The sequence below is a fragment of the Squalius cephalus genome (genome assembly GCF_949319135.1).
Source record: "Squalius cephalus genome assembly, chromosome: 9".
Lineage (NCBI taxonomy): Eukaryota > Metazoa > Chordata > Actinopteri > Cypriniformes > Leuciscidae > Squalius > Squalius cephalus.
In genome coordinates, this window is record NC_137130.1 from 4,856,687 (window position 1) to 4,880,854 (window position 24,168).

Below are 24,168 nucleotides of genomic sequence, written 5' to 3' on the forward strand. Positions count from 1 at the left end.
TTATGCTTATTTTTTATGTGGTCACAATGAAATGTTGCGTGATTGTTCAAAATGTTTCCTTTTGTGATCCACTGAAAAATAAATAACAGTACAGTTTTGGAACGACATGAAGGTGATGGGGAAAAAAAAGAATTATAATAACTAGCCCTTTTTGTAGTTTTATGGCCTGGCAACCTTTCTCTTTTTAAAACTCGGCTACTTTTCTCTCATTCTTTTAAATATTCAATCAGTAATAATGTTATGATCATTTGTCAGCTTACTGTCACTGCAAATTTACTATAAATCTCAGAGTGAAAATTGTTTCAAAGGAAATCCTACAGCACTGTTTTGCTGCTGTCTCACCTGTCCGCTGCAGCATGTGTGTAGATGACGAGGATGATGATGCTGCTGCTGATGAAGAATGTGTGAAGTGCGAGGCCGATGGGTTGACGCTGTCGCTGCTGTCTCCGCTCTCAGTGCTCGATATCTCCTCCTCTTCCGACTCCCTCAGTGACGAGCAGGGCGACGCTCCCTCCACCTCCTCAAACTTCCTCTTCAGAATCCCACTCATGGTTGCCGTCAGGCTGCACGAGACGAGAGAGAGTTCCTCAAGTAAAAATCACATTTATTTTCTCCACAGGAAAATGGATTTTTAACATTGCAATGATATATTGTATTATTTTAGCGATAACTGCATTTTAATGATGCATGCTACTGGAGAAGCAACAATTCAGTGTGATTTCAACTACATTTCAAGAAAATTATATTTACTCCACACATAATCCTGGAAAGCGATCCACCAATCAGAGTCACTGATCAAATCCCAGTTACCATGTCAATGTAAATGACTGTAACTCCCATAAATCATTGCAAATTCTACCAAAATTCCCCTATTTTTAACTATATTTTATTCTATATTATATATACATCAGTGCTGTCAAATTGATTAATCGTGATAAATTGAATCTAACATAATATATATATATATATGTGTGTGTGTGTGTGTGTGTCTATACACACACACACACACACACACACACACACACACACAGAGAGAGTATACAGTATAAAGTATATATATATTTAATTGTTATTTTATTTAATTAGAGAACATTCATATATAAAAGCAATTTACTCTTACTTTAGCAGATATTTATTTTATATATCTGGATAAATGTTTTTATACCCATATAAATAATATATGCCAAATGCATAAGTGTGTGTGTATATATATATACACACACTACTGGCCTCACTAACACCTCTTCCAGCAGCAACCTGGTTTTCCCAGGAGTCTCCCATCCAGGTACTGACCAGACTCAACCCTGCTTACCTTGACTCAATTCCATCATTTGCTATATGCTTCACAGGATGAGCATTCCCTCATGAAAGACTTTTTCCTGTTTTTTTCTTTTACACTTTAAAATGTAATTCGTCTCAAAACCCAGGCCACTGGAAAAGTGGTCAGCTGCTGTTGCTCTATATCAAGCATCCATTCGCTCTGATCCTCAAAGCACTCAATTAGTGATAAGCGGTAGAACACACATCCTCCTCTCCTCCACGCTGCCATTGATCACCAGGCCTCACAGGACCACAGATGGAAGCAGAGGGGAAAAAAAATACTAATTGAATTCTACCTCAACCTTCCAGGAAGTCACTTTTGTCTGTGTTTGATAGAGTGTCTTCAGGAAAGAAAACAAACTGGAAACTTGAGATGAGTTTTCAGAATTGCACTCATAAACCAGCTTCAGGAATTTAGTAATCATAGTACAAGGACACGGCATGACTGGAAATTAAAAGAAATGAGACTCAAAGGCTCAATGGAAAAGACATGTTCGGTAGACGGCTGTAAAAAAAAAAGTTGGATCTTCAGATTTAAAAAAATTTTTTTTTATGAAAATCACTTGTTTTTACAATGAAGTGAAGTACCCAAGAGAAACTGAATCATTCCACTCAAAATTAGCCTGAAGGATGTTTATGGTTGCCAAGCGACATGATGCATTAATATAGAATGTGCGTCACATGTGTGTTTAGATGTGATCTTGTGAAACACAATAGCAACCATGTAGCAATGTCCTGGGAACCAACCCCAACACGGTGGGGTGATGATGATGGTGATGCTGAGTTTTGCACAGGTACGGCAAGTACCGGTTACACTTTCTCCAGAAAATGTAGATTTCTGCTCTTGCCTGTAATAAACCTGTTCTTGTTTAACCTGTTGGATTGGACAGATTTCACACAGATTTCCTAAACCTGCAGTAGCAGCAGCAGCACATCCTGACAGTATCTTTTCCCTCTCGTCTCCAGCTTATTTCTGTAGTTACAATTGAGCCAGAAATGAGAAGAGTGAAACACACACACACACACACACGACGCAGAAGAGAGAGGACGACTGGCTGGCAGCCTCATTACTGAAGGAGGGAATGTGTTGTTTCACACTGCAAGTCTCACAGAGCCATCGTGTGTGTCTGAAGCCCCAGCAGAGCGGCTGATGAACTGGGATTTTCGAGGTACAGGAACACTAAAATCTGGGCTGTGTTTTATGCCCTTCCCTCCGTCTTGTTCATTTGGATGTATGTCATTGCTTATGTTGCACAAGTGTTGTGTTTGTGTTTAAATGAAACATAATTTTGCTTAATGAAAAGCTGATTTATTATGTACAGTTTTTTTCCTTATCAATTAGTTTTATTCACCATAGGCCTGTATGCTTTACCCTGGAAATCCAGAGTTCTCGCGAGAGCACAAATTGAATTTGCTCAGTGAGTTTACTCTGGCGTCGAGTAATGATGCTCATTAACTATGCCCTTGTATCCGAGCTGCACCAATCACATCGGGTTATCTGATATAGGCGGGCCAGAGGCGAGATGACGACAGCGCTGTGACGTCGAAGTCATTAGTAAACATTGCAAGATGGCTATGGATGAACACCAGTTGTTTGAAACGGCTTTGGCCGCTACAATGAACGAGTTAGACGTGGCTTTTTATCTAAAAGAGGAACAGAAGACGGTGCTCGAATCCTTCCTTTGCAAGAAGGGCGTTTTCACTGTTTTGCCGACCGGATACGGTAAGAGTCTAATCTACCAGTTAGCTCCGCTGGTAGCTAAGCGTATGGGACTTGTTGTGATTGGTCGTAGTGTTATCCAATTGCGTGCAGTGAGATTTTCAAATGCATGCTTGGTGCCACCCCTCGAGCTGGGCGAGTTTCATTAGTCGATGCCAGACCATTAATCTATCAGATTTGGGTCTGGATTTCTAGGCTATGTATGCTTGGGTTGTTGGAGAAAATATAAAAAATTACACAAATAAAAATGATAGTACAATAACCTGTAACAGTCAGCTTAAGGTAGCTACAAGTATTAAATGTGGGTAAATGTCAAATTAACTCCAATATCATATACTAAAGTTGTGTTTTTGAAAGTCTCTAATGCTAATATCGTGAAATATTATTACAATTTTAAATAACTCTGTTCTATTTGAATATATTTTGAAATGTAATTTATTCCTGTGATCAAAGCTGAATTTTCAGCATCATTACTCCAGTCTTCAGTGTCACATGATCCTTCAGAAATCATTCTAATATGACGATTTGCTGCTCAAGAAAAAAAAAAAATCTTATTATTATCAGTGTTGTGTGTGTTTGATTATTATCAAACTGTTATAATCAAACAGTTGTGCTACTTAATATTTTTGTGAAAAATAAAATGTATTTATTTTATGAATAGAAAGTTCAAAAGAACTGCATTTATTTGATATAGAAATATTTTGTAATATTAAAAATGGCTTTGTATTGGCATTATGGAACCTTTTCAATGCAAAAAAAAAAATAAGTTAACTGAAAGGATCTTTGGGGAACCACTTTTGGGGGAAAGGATCTTTGGGGAACCACTTTTGGGGGAAAGGATCTTTGGGGAACCACTTTTGGAACCTTTGATTTTAAGAAGGGCTTTTCACACTTGAAATAGTTAACCCTGGGTTATTCTAAACCCCGGGTAAACGGAATCCTGGGTAATCTTGATTCACGCTTAACACTGCTCATAATTTACACAAGGTTAACACTTAATCCTGGGTATTCATTAACTGTCCTTTCACACTATACAGTACATGCCTAAACCCTAATGTCCTTATTTGCATATTTGAGGTGTCAGTGTCACTGATTGGACGAATGCTGCACACAATATGTTTACACAAAGGCTCTAAACATAATGTGCTTCACCGTTGCGTTTGCCTCTTTTGCAACGTATTGCGCATGACACGCCTTTCCAAAAACGTGGAGCGTTTTTTTTTTTTTTTTTTTTTTTTTTTTAAGACGTCTCAATCTTGCGGTTTTTCATCATTTAACACTGCTCAAGTCTGGCACTGCAACGCAGTGCAAAAGCGGAGCAGGGTTTCATAACCCCGGGTAAAAAGCGGTGTTAACCCCGCATCTAAATTGTGTGAAAGTGAAAAAGTGTGAAATGGGGTTAAAAGCAGTGTTTAGAGTGAAAACAACCCAAGGTTAAGTGCAGTGTGAGACAATCTATATCATATTTCCACATCATAAAGCAATTGTGCTGTATTTCTAATCCAGTACTGAATAGAAAACCCAATACAATTCCTTTGGGTTCAGAAAGGGTCGGAATCTAGCATGACACCGGAACGCTGTTCCAGCTCGTTCCGGCCCAGTTTAACCCCTGGGAAAGACCAGCCTCGACCCGCGGGCTCCATGGGTCTCAGCTGAGGCCTATTGTTCCTCTGTGTGTGTGTGTGTGTGTGTGTGTGTATGGGGGGGAGAAGGCAGCTGGAGGGCCTCCAAACCACAGCAGCGCTGCGGAATGTGTCTCCCTCCCATAAGGACAGAACACGGCTCTGTTCTCCACAGACCTACTCTGAACCTCTGGAGCAACAGAATCCACTGGAAACTCAGTATGTACGACAAGGCTACATGCTAGGTTACCTTTAACGCCTGCTACAGACTGTGCGATTACGGCAATCCTATAAGATCCTTACAAATCACACTGTACAACATGGATCTAATAAACTTGGGTATACGACATGTATGTAGACTGTACGATGATGACAGCTATTGATCGTAGGCTACGACTCAAGTTAGTATAGAAGAATAAAAGTCATCAGCATGCGCTAGTGGTAAACAAATAGAGCAAGATGAATCGTACTTTGGCAATTGAGGTTTTTATATGCGCTGAAAAAAAAGGAAGTGAAAGAGGAGAATATGGACGTGGTCGTAGGGAAAAGAGTGCTTGGCATGTTAATTTGGTAAATGGAGCTTGAGGAAAGTAGTTTTAAGTTTTAGCGCCATGTCGTGTTGATCAATACACCATTTCATGTTGCATTTTAATTGGCTAGTCTGTAGATGTAGGTCATAGTAACACAATGAGACGATCATGCTAAATTTCTGACTCTGTTAGAAAATTATAGCTGGCTATCTTTGGTCACAAGACCTCTCTTTGAAGACCTTTTTTGTCTTTGAACCTCTCTCACTAGACCGTTTAGGAGCCGCAACCACAGAAATCGCCACGATTGGTCGTCTTTTGTCCGGGACAGCCCCAAATCATACAATGTGTACCGGCATAAAGCAGCATCTCAGTAGTCGTCTTGAAATTATTTGATTCTGATAGGCAATGTTCCCACCAGGGTTATTATTAAGTTAATAAAACCATAAAAAAAATGTGCTAGTTGAAATTCAATAAATGTAAAAAAAAAACAAAAAAAAAAAACCCCTATATAAAAAAGTAAACTTATTTTATTTCAGCTAGTTGCCAAAGAAACATTTCTCTTTTTTTATTTAGTTTAACTTGATGTACTAAACTGAAATTATATATATATATATATATATATATATATATATATATATATATATATATATATATAAATAATAGACTTTTTAAAATGACAAAAACACTAAACAAAATTACTAAAAAACTTAAACTGAAAATATAAAATAAAAACATTCAAAATATGAATAAAACTTATTGTTTTATTAATATTTTGAATGTTTTTATTTATTATATTTTCAGTTCACGTTTTTTAGTATCTCATTGACACTAAAATAACACTGGTTCCCTTCCCACACTTTTTGACCAATCAATTATCATGACCTTTTCATGACCTTTCTAGTCATTTGTGACGGCTGGATAAGAATTTTTACGAAATCATCTGGGCTGATGTCCATTTGTATAACAGGTACCAATTTTGAATGAATTTAAATTATTTATTATTGCAAACCTGTAAAGTGAAATGCATGTGTGACTAATGCTCAACTAAACCAATGTATTCAATTTTACTGCATAATTCGTTCATTTGTGAAACAGACATGAACAATACCTGGTGTGTTCACACTTCGGTTCGCTTGGTCCGCTTAGCGTTCACATTGGCATTTTAACACTGAATCTAAAGGCACAGGGATATGTTCACAACCTGATTGGTCGGCTTTTTATAACGTTATATATTTCGTGACAGAACTTACCGAACATCCAAAACAATGCTGTGTTCTGGGATAAATGCGCTCGTTGTATGTGTGTAATCTACATATGATGGTATTTTGACCAGCTGAGAACTCATGAAGAGCTTATGAAATGTGTAAAGGAGTCAAAACAGCGTCAGGAATCCCTCCGTCACACACACACACACACACACACACACAAACCAAGATCTGCCGTGAGGAGACGCGGTTCTGATGCCTGAACTGAACTGTGATGGGCAACATTGCGACAATGACGAGAAAAAACAGGTATGCTTGAGCATTCTGTCCTCTTTAGTCTCAGCTTGTGTCATCATGTCCTGTTTTTGGTTTGTTTACATGTCTTTGGTCCGTGTTGTGTTCATATATCAGTCAAACCGCAGAGTCCGTTTGGAAGCGGAGTGAGACTCATCTTTTCAGTTTGGTGCGCACCAGGGTTGGCAGTGTTCACACTCATTCACATGAACCACACTAACAGAGCAATCCCGCTGTTTCCCGCTGTTTCCCGCAGCGGTCCGGCCAGATGCAAGAGGCTCGCAATAATTGGAAATGGCTTCTCTAGTTTTGGAGACACAATGTAAGTCAATTTTCTCGTAATCATCATAATTAGTTCCCCTTGTTGAAAATCCATTCGCATTTTCCATCCTCAGCGGATGCAGCGCTGCTCTGCAATACCCCAAAACGGTTACCATGGAGACGCTAATACACTTGCACAAATAGTGAATTTCACATTTGAGAGTCATTCTGTTTTTTTTTTTTTTTCCATTTCATCTACAGCACACACACACACACACACACACACACACACACACACACAAGATCTGAAAATAAACGCTCATGCAACGCCTCATCTGTAATCAGAGGGAATTCATTGATGAAATAACTGTGAAAGAAAATCATTCGGCTCTGCAAAATTTCATGCCGTTATTATTCTGTGTTCTTGCAGAAGATGCTACTTGCAGCTTTTAAAACGGTGGACGTTGAAGATCCTGCGACTACAGCGAGAGGAGCAACTTTTCCCATTTCTTGACACAATGACTGGGCATGACATCTCCAGCTAACCCGAGGTAACAGGAGCTGACTCTGTACCAGAGATACGGACTCTCACACACAGCTAGTTATTTCTCCTCTACTACATCTCTAGCTCTGCCTCTCTCTCTCTCTCTCTCTCTCTCTCTCTCTCCCTTTGTCTTCTCTTAGCTGCTGTAGTTTTCCACAGAACCCTTGCAGTATGTTACAAATGAAAATCCTGCAGCAAAAAACCAGAAGACACAAAACAGCCACTCCCCGGACGAGCTCTGTTCAACACGGACACACACATGTACAAACACACATGTACTTTAGCATTGCCGATGCAGCACTGACAACCTATAGAGATCAATACTTCTTGGCAGCGGAGGCTGAGCGCTATAGAGGGTTGGGGAGCACGACCACAATCTTATATCACCATCACGCTAACTGTATATCACAATAGTTAGTTTTGATAGTTAGTTTTGATGCTCACTCATTGGAAAATTGGTTTTATTATATATTAATAAAATCTTGTGGGATAATCTATATTTAATTATTCTATAAAAAAAAGATTCACATATGAATAAATATTAATAACGTATTAATAAATATATAATTACAAGTATGTGGTTATACTTGCATTTTGGGATAATCTCTCGATAAAATATTTAATTTATCTATAAAAAGGGTTTCATATATTAATCCCATCATGTGGTGATACATGTTTTGGGATCATTTAAATTTCATATATTTGATTAATACATACAATGTTTATATATTAATACAATAATACATATTTTGGGAAGAATTATATTTAGCATATTTAATTAATCTATAAAAAAGGTAATATGTACTTTTGGTAAAATATATTTTGGGATAATCTACATTAAATTAATCTATAAAAAAGGGTTTTATATATTAATGCAATTGTGTGGTCATACATATTTTGGGATCATTTATTATATGTTTAATTAGTACTTAGAAATGTTTATATATTAATACAATAATACATATTTTGAGAAAATCTGTATTTATTTAATCTATATAAAAGCTAATATATTTTTAGTAAAACATATTTTGGGATAATCTATATTTAATTAATCTATAAAAAGGGTTTATATATTTACATAATTTTGTGGTGATGTATATTTTCGGATAATTTATATTTCACATATTTAATTAATACATAAAATGTATATATATATTAATACATTAATACATATTTTGGGAAATCTATATTTAGTATATTTATTTAATCTATAAAAAAGGTAATATATTTTTTGGTAAAACATATTTTGGAATAATCAATATTTAATTAATCTATAATTTTTTTTTGTATATTTATACAATTACGTGGTAATACCTATTGTGCGATAATATATATATTTAATTAATCCATAAAAAATGTTTATAAATTAATACAATCATGTGGTAATACATATTTTGGGGAAAATGTTTACATATATATATATATATATATATATATATATATATATATATTTATATATTATACAAAAATGTTTATATATATATATATATATATATATATATATATATTATATATTATATATTTTATATATATATATATATATATATATATATATATATATATATATGTTTCTATATTTTTATTATATACATTTGATAAAACAGTTCTGACGTACACCTGTGAAGCGCATCAATCGATTTTTGTATTAATGCAGCAAGTTGCAATGTTGCTTAGCAACTGTAAACAGTTAACTTGACAACAAGTTCCTCATCTCGACTAGTTTGGGACACGAATCTACCTGGTTATTAATGCAAAACCTCTACCAGTTGACACATTTCTACGCCGTCTCAGCCAGCGATTCCCCCGATACACTGCAGGTCAAAGAGGCGAGCGCTCAAGGAAGTTGACCTCAGATTTCCCATCAGGCCAGGCGTGACACATCAGAACAGAAACAGGGCACGAGTCATGCTTTCGCTTCGAAATGCACCAACCTGCGTCCACCGGCGCGTTACTCTCCTCCCTCTCACCACGACTCTTCTCTCAGAGCAGCCTTTCAGAGCCAGATGAGATGTGCTGAATGATGGCCCTCCATTTCTCTCGGAGACACGACAGAGGAGACCGGGGCGAGAGAGGTAAAGAGAGGTGCACTCCCGGTCTCCACTGCTGTCTAAAACAGCCTGAACACTCGCTCTCATTCGCTCCAAACACACAAAGACTCATTAGCTGAGGACTGGAGACTGTGCACAGCGACGCCTGCCTGCCTGAGAGATCACATGGGTGGAAGAGAGAGAGAGAGAGAGAGAGAGAGAGAGAGAGAGAGAGAGAGAGAGAGAGAGAGAGAGAGAGAGAGAGCGGTGCCTGTGTGTTCCTGCTGTCTGCAGATATTTTTACCATCATGAGAGGGAGGGAGAGAGAGAGAGAGAGAGAGAGGGAAAACAGACAGCGGAGAGACAGTCGATAGCCGGCACAGCACCATAATCTGTAGAGGTGAGCGAGGGCACCCACAAATGAGCCAGAAACAGTGATAGAGACAGTCAAACGCACACGCTTGGGCTCAGTGGGATTTGTGCTAATGAACTTGGGCTGCACTTGTGCTTCATAAATACTCCGTTCAAGGCGGGTGATGAGACTCGCAAGCAATCTCACATACAAACACACTAAACATTACAGCTGGATGGTAACTGAATATATGCAATGTGATTGTAAAATGTTTATAAGTGGCGTTTAAAATGATGCAAAGCTGAATTTTCAGCATCATTACTCCAGTCTTCGGTGTCACATGATCCTTCAGAAATCATTCTAATATGAGGATTTGATGCTCAAGAAACATTTCGTATTAGTAACAATGAAGAAAAAAGTTGTGCTGCTTCATATATTTGTGGAAACCGTGATACGTTTTTCTTAAGGGTGGCTTTGAATATGGCTCATCCAATCAAACTTGAGAATAGGAACTATCTGTTAGATGCCACTAGGCGCGTTTCCATTACAGATTTGCACAAAACTTTTGCGATTTTATCTAAATGTCGACAAAAAACTATTGCGAATTGACGGCGTTTCCATTAACTGATGTAATGCGACTAAAACTTCATTAAAATCATTCCAAAAACCATGTTAACGGACATTGGTAGGTTTATGTACTATATCCCAGCCACTGCACTAGCCATTATTATTAACCGACAGAGATGTGTTTTCCAAGCATTAATGGTAAGGAACGACCCTTATTATACTTAAGAGCGGCACATATAAGGTGTTTCTGGGTGTTTCTCCCTCATTTCTGCTTCGAGCTCTTGATTGTGACATTTCTTTGAGGTTTAGAATCCAGTATTCCTGTAAATCTTTTGTCTTTTATGAATTTAATAAAGAACTCTGTCTCGTATTCTGTCCAAACACACGCGTCGTCTACGTCAGGTGACCTATAAATGCGCAAAAACTGTTTCCATTGCAGTTTTGCGAAATATTTTTTTTTCGAATTGCCTGAAAAACCACCTCACACTGTAAAAAATTTCTAACCCTCCCAAATCAAAAATTTCAAGTGACCGATAACATCTACATTTTTCAATTGGCCCAAGTGAAATTCTGTAAATTATAAAATTTAATTTACAGAATTTCAGTTGGGCCAATTGAAAAATTTAGATGTTATCGGTCACTTGAAATTTTTGATTTGGGAGGGTTAGAAATTTTTTACAGTGCATGCGAGCGTAAAAACTTTTTTGCGATAAATGGGAGTTTTTGCGAAATTGACGTGTTTCCATTGGGCGTATTTTCAATTCGCAATTTCAATTTGCACAATTTGAAGGGTAATGGAAACAGCTAATGTTGCCTTGGCTTTTGACTTGCTTAGTTGGGGACATTTAATATTCAACAATATTATTGATCTGCCTAACTTAGGGTGGACGATGACGCAGTTTTCTTCTAGAAACAAACTTTGTTGTATTATTTTCATGTTATCAATGTGAAGCTGCTTTGATACAATCTGTATTTTAGAAAGCGCTATATAAATAAAGGGGACTTGACTTGTTAGACTAATCAAATGAGATGAAGTAGGTTTTAATTGATTTAAATCACCATGTGATTAATATTTAAACTATTTTCCATAGAATTTCAGACAAAAAAAAAACATCTATGTTGTTGTGAGATATAATTATGAGTATAATAACTCATGGTCATGGTGTCAAATATGATTTTGCTCATTAAATTAAACAATATAAGCGCATTATTCATGGAATAAAAAAAGAAAAAGAAAAAATGTCTAATATTCATGGGATGCTTTTACTGGTGATTTAAATTATGTAATATTGAGGATATCATGAAGCTTTTACTAACTTTCTGAAACTTTCTTGTCCGATGACTTTAAAAAAAGAATTTTAATAGCTTCTCTGATTTAAACATCAGTAGCAAAAACAATGTTAGATCTGGTATGTTTGATTCATTTCTCTGTATCATTTCAATGAATCGATTCCAAACTCTGTGATTCATTTGTGCCATCACAGAATGTTCACAGACATCCTTGTGTGGCATTTTACATATATATATATATATATATATATATATATATATATATAATTTTTTTAGTAAACAATATATGCAACATTATTCATTTATACTAATAAATATGCATACTATTATTTATTTACGTTTAATGATTTATTTATCTATATCAGTCCATACTGATAAAAATTATTAAATATCATTCTTTCTTGTGTTCATAAATGATGCAATATTGAGAATATCATGATGTTTTTTTTATTCAGCCATGAAGTTTTGACTAATTCTGTGAAACTTTCTTGTCTGATAACTTTTAAAAATGAATTTTAATAGCCTCTCTGATTTAAACATCAGTAGCAAAAACAGTTTTAGAGCTGGTATGTTTGATTCATTTATCTGAATCTGTTCAATGAATCAGTTCAATGACTCGATTCCCAACTCTGATTCAGTGATTCATTTGAGCCATCACAGAATGTTCGCAGACATCCTTGTGTGGCATTTTTCATATATTAAAATGTTTTTGTAAACATTATTAATTTATACGATTAAATATTCATACTGTTTTATCATTTATTTACATCGGTCCATATAAATGAAAATGATTAAATATAATTCTTTCTTGTGGTCATTTATATACTTTAATGATTTTGAATCTACTTGAGAACAATAGCTGCTTGCTTGAAGTTCTTCTGAATGAATAATTTTAGTATTCTCTGCAGATTTCTTGAACATCATCAAACATGGCAGTATAATCAATACGGCTACATCACCCAGCCCTCCACATGATCAGTGAATAAAGCAGATATTTGGATTAAGAGTGCACTTAAATTAGTCTTGAAAGCTCCTGGGAGTAGAGCTGTGGAGTTATCATTAATGTCAACATTACAGTTCTTGCTTCAGGAAATCCTTCCACTCGATGGCACATAAACGGCACAGAAACACAAACAGAGTGTGTGGTCTTCCAGCTATTAGAGCCTGAATAAATGCTGTGTCAAAACACTTTGATTATTGCTTGCGGCGTTGTGTGACGGCCACTGCAGTGAGACCGGTGCGGGACGACTTGTCCTCTGCTCACCGAGGCGTTCGGACCTCCTGTAATTATGACAAAATCTCTGTTTATTAGACTCTCTCAACTAATAAGTAAAGTCCAGAAATTAAAAATGTGGCAAATAGTATGTCAATATACGTCTCCGCAACCGAAAGGATGATTCCTTCTCTAATTATTCATTTTTTTCAGCCCATCTAATTCCTGCCAGTTATACTGTATTCCCATTTGCTTAAAACAAGGATAGACCAATTCAACAAATCCTTCAAATAAAAAGATATTTAAGCACTGAGCGCTCATTTTAAAGTGCTTAATCCCACCTATAACAGATTTCATAGTGTGTTTAAAACCATTTATGAGAGTTTTTAGTGGAAAGGCAGCTGGCTTCAGGAGGAGAATGCTTGTATGTGTGTTTTGGATTTAATAAAGGTTTAAATCGGAGCTCTTGCTGTGTTTCTGGACGCAGACGGATTTATCCTGGACTAGGTTTTCTTTTGGAAAACGTCTTGAGGGACAGCATAGCCTCTATGTTATGATCTGAATTGTGGAAAACTAAACATTAAAAGCCTTTTGTAAAAGCAGACGCTTTTATCCAAAGCGACTTACAAATGTAGCTCATTTGTAAGTGACAGTAGCACACTATTGCTTCCTTCATATCTACTGAAAATTACTCAATACGTTTCTTTCCATATAAAATGTTTATCCCGACTCGAATCTATGGCCTTGCGGGTCTGGGACCCATTAGAGAGCAGATCAGACAGTCATGAATGGCTCAGCACTTGATTTGACCAGAAAAATCGAATTATTTCCTCTCGTTTCCTCTTCATCTTGGAATGCTGCCTATTGTGTAACAGTCATATCTAATTTGCATTCCCTCTCTTTCTTATGGGATATCATACCAGGAGCTCCATTATGTAAAGATGCAAAACATATGACTGGCAGTCCACGCACGCACACACACACGCACACACACACACACACACACACACACTGAGGCTCTGTTCCAAAACCTAGTGAGCTGCCTATGGGTTGCATTTTAAGTGCTCTTAAAGGATAACTCTCGCCAAAATGCAACCTAGGGTCTTTTTGTTAATCTACCCGAGGCAAACTTTCATTTAAAAGCATAATTAGAATGGAAACGCCTCTTTTTAGTTTGACCGTATTTTCGTTTTCGGTCAAATTGCCTTTTGAATGGGAGTGCTTGGGGCACTACTATGATAGCATCAAAAATCGCTATTTTTAAAATATTTTTTATAAATATTTTATTTTAAATATTTTGACAGTCAAAAATAGTCGATCTCCGAATGCGACGTAACAGGGAGGAGAGTAAAGATGGAAAGCTTCTAAAGCTTAGTTCCATATAAATTCACGGATAATTTGTTGTTTTGTCGTTAGTGAAAGTCAATATTGACCTTGTATTTGAAAAAGGATCCTCATATAAGAGACAATACTAAAATTCAGAGTCAGTTTATTCGTATTCGGTGATCGACTATTTTTGACTGTCAAAATCCCAGCGGACACAGCTAAAGTGAGTTGTTCAATATCTTTCTTTTTAATAAACTCCGTGTACACAAACAATGTTCTCAATGCTGGAGTTCATGTGTAGAGCCCCTGGTGACACTTCCAGCACAGTTTCATGTTGTGTCGAGCCGCATTAGTGTTTTAAAAATAGCGATTTTGACGCTATCATAGTCGTGCCTCAAGCACTCCCATTCAAAAGGCAATTTGACCGAAAACGAAAATACGGTCAAACTTAAAAGTGGCGTTTCCTTTCTAATTATGCTTTTACACGAAAGTTCGCCTCGGGTAGATTAACAAAAAGACCATAAGTTGCATTTTGGCGAGAGTTACCCTTTAACGTGAAAGTTGTTGATTATGTTGCCTTTTAATATACTTTCTTAAGCATGTGGGCTATCCTTTGTGCAGAAGTCAGTGAAGTCAGTAATGCATTTATCATTTAGCAATGCTAACTGAAAACTACATTCTATGACACAATAACAGTAGTATTTGTAAAATTATAGTTGGCTTTCTCCTCCGCCATTGACACTCACTGTGAGAAATGCTGCCAGTACCAGTATAGATCCGGCAGAAACAAGCGGAGGGATACAAATTGTGAAACGGTTTCTCTGTAATATTAGCAGAATATCACATTGTTAGAAAATGCTCTCAGCCAATCAGAATCGAGATCAAGAACTAAGTGTTGTTAATGCATTTCTCATTGCTGCTTTTTATAAGAAGTCAAAACCTTAAAAGTATGACCTGTTTTGTAACTTTGCATAATGATAGTTATTTGTATGTTGCTGCCATGTATCACTAGGTTTTGTAACAGACCGTGACTGTATTGCTTGAACAGATATATTCATGTCCTATTCTGTGATTTTGTGCATATGGGAATATAGAGAATTATAATATATTGCGCTTTGATGCATAGACATCTTCTGACTATATTCAGGCCATATGCAAATGAGGAGTCTGGTTCCAAATCAAATCATTGGCTGTGTGACGGCGGCATGCAAAAAAAAATGGAAGACCGGAGCCAAAAAAAGTCATTATTTCTGCTGCCTGAGGAGTTTAAATGCGCTTTGTAATAACTGGATGGCTTTTAGCACGCTATTTTCTGGTGGAAGTGTTGCTGATAAACTTCCACGGAAGAACAATAACCCGAGTCCTGACTGACAGGATGAAAAAAAAACACATCATATGTCATTCTCTAACAACTACTCGTTCAGAGCCTATAGCAATGACTCAGCTGCAGTGATTAAAGCTCACGAGAGCTTTACAAATAATGTCGTTTCTTGGCTCCGCTTGAACTCGGAGAAGAGTCTGTCACTGAGAGGTCTGTGGAGACACAACTAGTGTCTTCATACAATGACCGATTGAAAGGTAACACGTCTCTGCCTCGAGGGTGTGGAGGATGTAACCTTTGAATGTTTCTCTTGGATGTTGGGCTTTTGAATCTCTACACCCTCATTCTCTATCTGTGCTTCCCTTCTGAATGTTTTATGGGATGTTAGCAGTTCTGAGGCCTGTCATTAGCCCCAAACTAACCTCTGCCTGCCCTTAAGCCTGGGAAAATCAGCACACTGAGTCATACATGGCAGTCCAACATGATTCCCCCCCTCTAACCCTGCAGCTAACTAACACTAAACAATTGCTGGAAGACGATCTTATGTAAATCATTCCCATAATTGGACACAAAGGGTGTGAATTCATTCATTTCCATTTTTACAATGCGTTATGTACATATGAAATTGGATCCATGTTAAAAGTCAGCATGCCATCAAAATCAACGCTATTTACTGTAACTCTTTATTTTGATAGTTCTACTAAGTAACTTTGCAACTACATGTCAACTAACTCTCATTAGAGTATCATTAGACATTAAATCAACGATTGTATATTGAATAGTGCTAAAGTTTGTGTATTGAATTGTTCTATAGTTCTACACATATTGAATGCAATTACATCAGAAGTAACTGTGATTATTAAATTACAGAAAAATAAGACTAATCCCTTACTATGCCTTTTCAATTACTGTAATTTATTATTTGATAATGCATTACACCCAATACTTGCTTATGTTGCAGTAATGTGGTGTTTTGCTGCAAGACGTTGAGGGGTTTTCGGGACACAGAAGCAGGCGTCAGATCAGTGCATGACAGGCGAGTCAGAGTGACTCTCTCTCTCTCTCTCTCTCTCTCTCTCTCTCTCTCTCTCTCTCTCTCTCTCTCTCTCTCTCTCTCTCTCTCTCTCTCTCTCTCTCTCTCTCTCTCTCTCTCTCTCTCTCTCTCTCTCTCTCTCTCTCTCTCTCTCTCTCTGTCTCTCTCTCTGTCTCTTACTGCAGCCTGCCGAGAGGGAAAGCCAGGGCAACCGCAAAGTACAGTGAGCACACAGTCTCACTGGAGCCAGAGAGAGAGAGAGAGAGAGAGAGAGAGAGAGAGAGAGGGAGGGGGAGAGAGAGAGGGAGGGGGAGGGATGAAGAGTGCAGAGAGAATGAGCACAAAGGCTCTGTTCCAAAAAATATAGTGAGATGACACTTAAAGCGTTTGCTTTGTATTGTTGCAATGTCGATAGTATATGTAAATGAACAATGTGTTCTCCTGCATCCAGATCGTCATCAGAAGTCCACCAGATGACATGAAATACATCATTTGCAACATTCAATGGACTTTTGACAGCTTAAAATCTCATGAAAACTAGAACTTTTGTATTTCCACCCATAGACAATCAGATTGAAACAAAATCAAAGGATTATGGGCATTAAAGTGTTTTTCCACAGCCACAGCCTTTTTCTCAGTTTTGCTGTTTTAAAACAGAATAGAGCGACACTTTTTTCGATAGTCGACTTTAGACACTCTCCATTTTATATAGGCTTGCACACATGAGAACCACTAATCTATATGCGAAATTCCCTGAATATTAGCGCAGATTCCCTCTTGTTAAGACATTATGAATGAAATTGCACAAAATGATAAATCGCCTTTAACATTTTGTTAAATATATCAGCACCCATACCTTAATTACCTGTCTCTTAATTGTTATATGTCCTACTTACTGTTCTTTTACCACCAAAAAAATGCCTGATGCCTGCCACTGTCCCTTTTCTCTTACTCATCATAGTTAAATGAAATTAATTTCAAGTTTAAGTAGGTTGTATGTAAGTGACTTCCCTCGCGTCAATGTTTTGCGTCATGTGTTAATGTCAAACATTAAAATTCATAACGATCTTTTAATAATTGTTTCACTTGCTGTAGTGGTGTACGTTCAGGAGTGAAGAAATCGCGCGCCACTGTATGTTGTTCGGGACGGGAGTGAAGACCTATCTCGCGCCTAAATACAGATAGACTAGCTAGGCTAACATTATATTTTATTAATTTTTATTTTGAAAAATATTATATTCATCCCTTTTGGGAGGGTCCAAGTCTCATCTAAGGGGGTCAGACCCCCCAATACCCCCCGTAATTCGAACCCTGTTTATAAGTTAATCCCTCACATTCTTTCTCTGTTCGGTCTACATTGCATTTTTATATTACACATTATTCTTTGTATAATCGTCATTAAACTTCGTGTTGGAATTATACTCATCATCTTCGTCTACCGTCCTGCAACGACCCGGGACAGTTCTGAAGGTGTAAACAAACTATAGTTTAAATGAAAGCTTCACTGATTAAATTGTCATCCTTTTTGGTATAACTAATATTTAGGAGCCATTTACACAACGCTGTTTTAAACTAAAAATTGAAAACGTTTAAAGCCTTTTACATGACAATTGTGTTTTAGGGGCCTGAAAACGCAAACCTTTGAAAACGGGTTTCAAAGTGCACGTTTTTGAAAACAATACAGTTATCGTCTCCGTGTAAACTACAAAAACGCACATTTTGAGTATTACGTGTTCAGTCTAATAGGCGCGTAGTGTTTCTTTACAAAGTGACATCGCCAACTACTGGCCTGGCACCAGAATACAGCGTTTCTAGTCGTTTTCTCAGATCCGTGTGAACTTGGATCACACGAAAAACGCGAAGGAGACACTTTTTCTACATCTAAAGTGCATTGCTGTTGTGTAAATGTACACTTAGTTAAATCCTATAGGTTGTCACTGTGCGTCTGACGTCTTTTCTAATACTATTACATTATTTACATTCTCATTGTTTGTGTGCCTTAATACGGCTGATTGTGACATTCCCACCTTACGTTTCATATGATCAGCTCCTGTTTACCTTTTATTAAAAGGGCATCTTGACTGTTAGTTTAACTGTAAATTATGAGAAGAGCTAGTAGCTTCCCCAAAACACTGCAAAGGTTGTGTTTAACCTTATAAATCATGTGTGACGCTGAGCCGTAAAGAGCAACCTTGAGAGCGCCGGGCTCATCTGAAGCCCCACAGACAGGAACTGTAGCCTGGAATAATTATATATCTGAAGCTGATGTCATTCTGCCGATGTGTGTGGCTAAGTAAACATAAACGCAGCCTTGATATATTCCATACTCCACACTGATGTTAGGAAGAGTCACAGGCCTCCGAATCCACAGCATGAAAATGCCAAAAGAAGAAGAATATGCTTGTAAAAGGTCACGTGCAGCATTCATAAAGCAGACGCACTCGAGGCGCTGCTGTTATGCTGTGGATTATACAGTGATGTTTACCGTGGTGTCCCTGAGGGAGCCTTGTTGTCTATGCAAAGAGATCTGTTTAAATTAAAGACGTGTACTGAAATTTTCATTTCAGTTCTTGGAATGTGTTTAGATTTACTACAAACTCTGAATAAACATTAATCAGAATTAGACACTTTGTATAAAATGCAAATCGATGCTCTCAACTTGGAACGGCATTAGTGATTATAAAACCTGTCATGTATGGGTCATATTTCACCTCAAAAACAAATGCATACTGTACATGTATAATCTTTCGTTTGTTTTTGAGGTGAAATATAAAATTAGTATTTGATGTGTGTATTGTGGATTCTATTCTAATACATAATCTGTAAGATGTTTTTTGAAAGAAGTTTCTTCTGCTCACCGAGGCGGCGTTTATTTGGTCAAAAAAAAAAAAAAATACAGGAAAAACATTATTACAATTTAAAAGAACTGTTTTATATTCTAATACATTTTCAAATGTAATTGTGAGATACATTTTTTTTTTCAGGATTCTTTGATGAATAGAAAGTTCAAAAGAACAAAATGTAGTTGAAATAGAGTTTTGTAACATTCTAAATGTCTTTACTGTCACTTTTAAAAGTATTATATTATACTTAAGAAAATGAAAAAGGCCTATTTTTAACACCATTAAGACATTTTTTCCATTGTGATATTATTTTTATACAATTCTTGCAACCAAAATCCATGGAATTCTAATTATTGTAATGCCATAAACAAATAAAGCAAAAACAATGTTAATATCAAACATATTTATACATCTTGGGTAAAATACTGGGTTGATTCAACCCAACTTTGGGTCAAATATGGACAAACCCAGCCATTGGGTTAATTTTTTTTAAATAACATTTTTAATCCAACGTTTGGGTTTGTCAATATTTGACCCAAAATTGGGTTAAAACAACCCAGCATTTTTTAGAGTGCACCTTTAATTTGTTGATTTAATTTTAAACTTATTTATTTATTTGTTTTGTGTGTTTGTTCCAATGCAAATATTCTTAACATTTCTTTTAATATTCCTCAAATAGGCACCAATATTTATATTTATATAAAAATAAAATAAATAAATATATAAATATATATTTGTCTTTTCTTTTTTTTTCAGTTTTTTTCAGCGATCCATTTTATGAACTTAATAAATTAGTCAGGTGCAAGTCACAATATTGCTGTTTTTTTTTGTTTTTTTTGCAAGATCTGGCAACACCAATGAGTGAAAACGTACCTCGTTCACTGTGATTTCTTGCACCGCACATTAAAGAAGAAGAGAGACACAACTCTAATATGAGCTTAAATATGTCATTATCAACTAGTTGTTCAGTTCAATTCTGTATATACACACACACTGCTTGGAATTTCTGCAAATGCTGTTGTCACTACCTGAAAGTTTATTCGGTTGTATAAGTCAAGTCAAGTCACCTTCATTTATATAGTGCTTTTAACAATTCAGATTGTTTCAAAGCAGCTTCACAGTGATAACAGGAAGTTAAAGTAACAGAGATAGTTTTGGTTTTACAGCAGCTCTAGAATAAAGTTATTGTATATTGTCTCTAGGATAAAGTTATTGTCCAGCTGAAGTGCGTTTTTTGATTGATTCACTCCCATTGTAAAAATCAATTTTGGGGCCGCTTACACAACACCGTTTTAACTGAAAACAGAAACTTTTTAATGCGTTCCGTCCGTTCATTTGCACGACAGCGGTGTTTGGTGGCAGTGATCACTCCCGTAAATGATTGAACTGTGTGTGTAAAGAACAGGATTAAGCATTAAAAGGTGAATCGAAAATCGAATTTAGTGGCAGTGACGTGGCCTAGCTAATGCAACGAGTAGACTTAGCATGATGAATCATATGGTGTGACTGGCATTTATTAACCTTTGTTCAAACATGACACACTCTCTTATAGTAACGTGGAGGGAAAAGATTCATTGTGAGATGCTTTAGAGGCAAAATCAATTCAATGCTCATAGATTGAACAGACCTAACATATGCCATTATGACAGAGTAAATTTGGTGCATAGTTAAAATGATATACACAACACATTTGATACGCAATATAATGGGACATAAACTACACTCTTGTGATAATTACAGTCTATTTCCCTATTTTACTGCACTGACTATTGCGCTATTATGTCTTTAGATCCATTTGCACTGAAGAATCAGTGATTCAGAGACTTCCCAAATAATGCACACCGATGCAAGTCTTGATTTTTGTGTTGTGAAGATCACTTGGGTTGAGCAGCTGCCGTTAAAAGATAGTTTACTGACTAAACTGTAAAAAACACATGCTTTCTTGAAAAGACAAGTGAGTCTCCGTTTGTGGTGGACTTGAGAGTTTTTTGGAGAACAACAAGCAAGAAAGCAGAACACAATTAGAAACAAAGGAGCCCATTTAAATAGACGCTCTACTACATTTGGTGCTTTATGGAAATGAGGCTTCATTCCCTCTTTGTACATTTGTTAACTTGCTGTTGCCCGAGGCAGTAGACACACACACACACACACACACACACACACACACACACACACACACACACACACACATGAACGAAGGAAGACATATCTGGCTGGTGTTCAGTACCCCGCACACGGAGCAGACTGCTGCAACTCGCATTGATCTTCTCATCCTCCCCAGAACAACGCCGGAAAAACACACTGTTCTTCCATCAGTCTGCAAGTGCAAACTGAAGCTCTGAACCAAAATGGCGAGCATATGGAGTCTGATCCAGGATCTGTGCTTGAACTCGTTATTTCCTGTGCTAAATTCTGCTGCTATAAGCCAATGTGCTCATTTGAAAGAGCCTGTAAAATGGCATTGTGCAGGTTTATTTCCAATGTTGCCGTATTGTGTGATTTGAACATGTACTAATTTCACATCTACAAGTTTATATTGGTTTGTTAGGTGAATTTTGTTGGTTTTTAATATCATATAAAACATTTTTTTTATTATTTGTTGTTTTACATCTCAAAAATCTGCAATTTTAACAGGGTTCACTCTTAAAAATAAAGGTTCTTTCCTGGCATTGATGGTTCCCGAATAAGTTGGCAAAACTCAAACAAATTTGACGTAATTATTTTTAAAGGGATAGTTCGGCCAAAAATGATATTAAACCCATGATTTACCAGCCCGTTCTCATCCTAGGGCGTCATATACTGACGCTTTTGACATTTCGTCTACATCAAACGCACATGGCACCCTTTAGCGTCAATATGAGATGCAGATAGATATGGGCCAGAAGGTGCCTCCTAGCGGTCTAACCCTAACCCTACACCAGACCTAAACCTACCCATAACCGAACAAAGCTCTGTGCGTGTCATATTGACGCTAAAGAGTGCCATGTGCGTTGGATGTAGACGAAATGTCAAAAGCGTCAGTATATGACGCACTAGGATGAGAATGCGTTGGATTTACTCACCCTCAAGCCGTTCGAGATGCATATGTCAATCATTTTTCAGACAAACACATTTTCAGTTATTTTAGAAAATGTCTTAGATCTTTCAGTGGTTATAATATCAAGTTATGGGGTCCACCTCCTTCAAGTCCCAAAAATGTGCATGCATCCTTCACAAAAGTAATCCATCTGGCTCCAGGGGGATAAACGAAGGCCTTCTGAGGGTAATCCGTGCGGTTTTGTCGTAAAAATATACATATTTAAAACTTTATAAATGAAAATAACTGGCTTCCGGCAACGGTCGACGCACGTTCACGGGAGATGGATGCCGGTGTATGACGTAGGACGTAGCGTAGTAAGCGTCGTGACGTAGAACGAACGCGACAGCGCAGCCAGAGAGCAGAGCAAAACAAAACTCCACTCAGGATTTCCACGATTTAAAAAACGTGTATTTAAAAGAAAATGTCAGAAAAACTCAATATCCTCTTCTCTAATATCAAAATCCTCCGACATTTTCTTTTAAATACACGTTTTTTAAATCTACGTCACAACGCTTCCTACGCTACGTCCTACATCATACGGCGGCATCCATCTCCCATGAACGCGCGTCAACCGCCAGTTATTTTCATTTATAAAGTTTTAAATATGTATATTTTTACGACAAAACCGCACGGATTACCCTCAGAAGGCCTTCGTTTATCCCCCTGGAGCCGGATGGATTACTTTTGTGAAGGATGCATGCACATTTTTGGGACTTGAAGGAGGTGGACCCCATAACTTGACATTATAACCACTGAAAGATCTAAGACATTTTCTAAAATAACTGAAAATGTGTTCGTCTGAAAAATGATTGACATATGCATCTCGAACGGCTTGAGGGTGAGTAAATCATGGGTTTAATATCATTTTTGGCCAAACTATCCCTTTAAGTAATTCAAAGTTTAAGTAAGCAAAACTGGCAGATTTTTATGTTGTACTCGTACATTTTAATTTGCTCTTAACTTGAAAAATAAGTAAGCTAATTTATACATTTAACTTAAAATTATCATGTAATCTCAACTTAAATATTTTAAGTAGTGGAAACTTGGCTAGCTTTAACTAGCTAATTCAGCAAATGCGAAATTCCTAATTAGTAACACAATGCTTTGATAGCATTAGTATAGCATAGCAATATGAGTATTTAAAAATTAGAGCAATTAACTGAGCAATTAGTTCTCATACGTCACCCCCCCCCCCCCCCCAAAAAAAGAAAAGAAAATCCCACATAACCGAAATAGCAAAACATTACACACTCCTAAATCTCCCACTTAACACTATTTTGCTCAAAAAACATTATATAACACTTCATTTTAGTATTTTCTCTCCCTTCCAAGTGTCATGGCAAAGCATGCTGGGAAATAGAAATCCCAGTTTTTCTAAATAAAACAAAAAAACAATAAAACTCAAAACAAAGAAACAATTCACATTCCTTAAGATGTGTCAGTTTGGTGAACTCAAAGGAAAAAGAAAGTTCTAAATACTCATAAAAGTTAATTTGACTGAACTAATTTGCTAAATTTAAGTTTACCCTCAAACCAAGTAATTATTCTGAGCATTAGGGTTTACAGACCTTTAACATCCACAGAACCTTTCCAATGAACAAAGGGTTCTTTATAGTGT

At 36.8% G+C, this 24,168-nt stretch overlaps 1 protein-coding gene across 2 annotated transcripts in view; it reads right to left on the bottom strand.

Annotated features, from left to right (window-relative positions):
* The window catches only part of csrnp3 (cysteine-serine-rich nuclear protein 3), a 56,256-nt gene that overhangs the window by 14,457 nt on the left and 17,631 nt on the right, over nt 1-24,168 (bottom strand). The window contains exons 1-2 of one of the 2 annotated variants that reach the window (XM_079880337.1): nt 9,428-9,697; nt 343-563 (exon numbers count right to left, since the gene is read on the bottom strand). In XM_079880337.1, the coding sequence (XP_079736463.1) occupies nt 343-550 (208 nt within the window). In that variant the 5' untranslated portion in view covers nt 551-563; nt 9,428-9,697. Of the gene's footprint in view, nt 1-342; nt 564-9,427; nt 9,698-24,168 lie in introns of those variants that run through there. The other variant, XM_079880336.1, reaches the window with a different exon arrangement.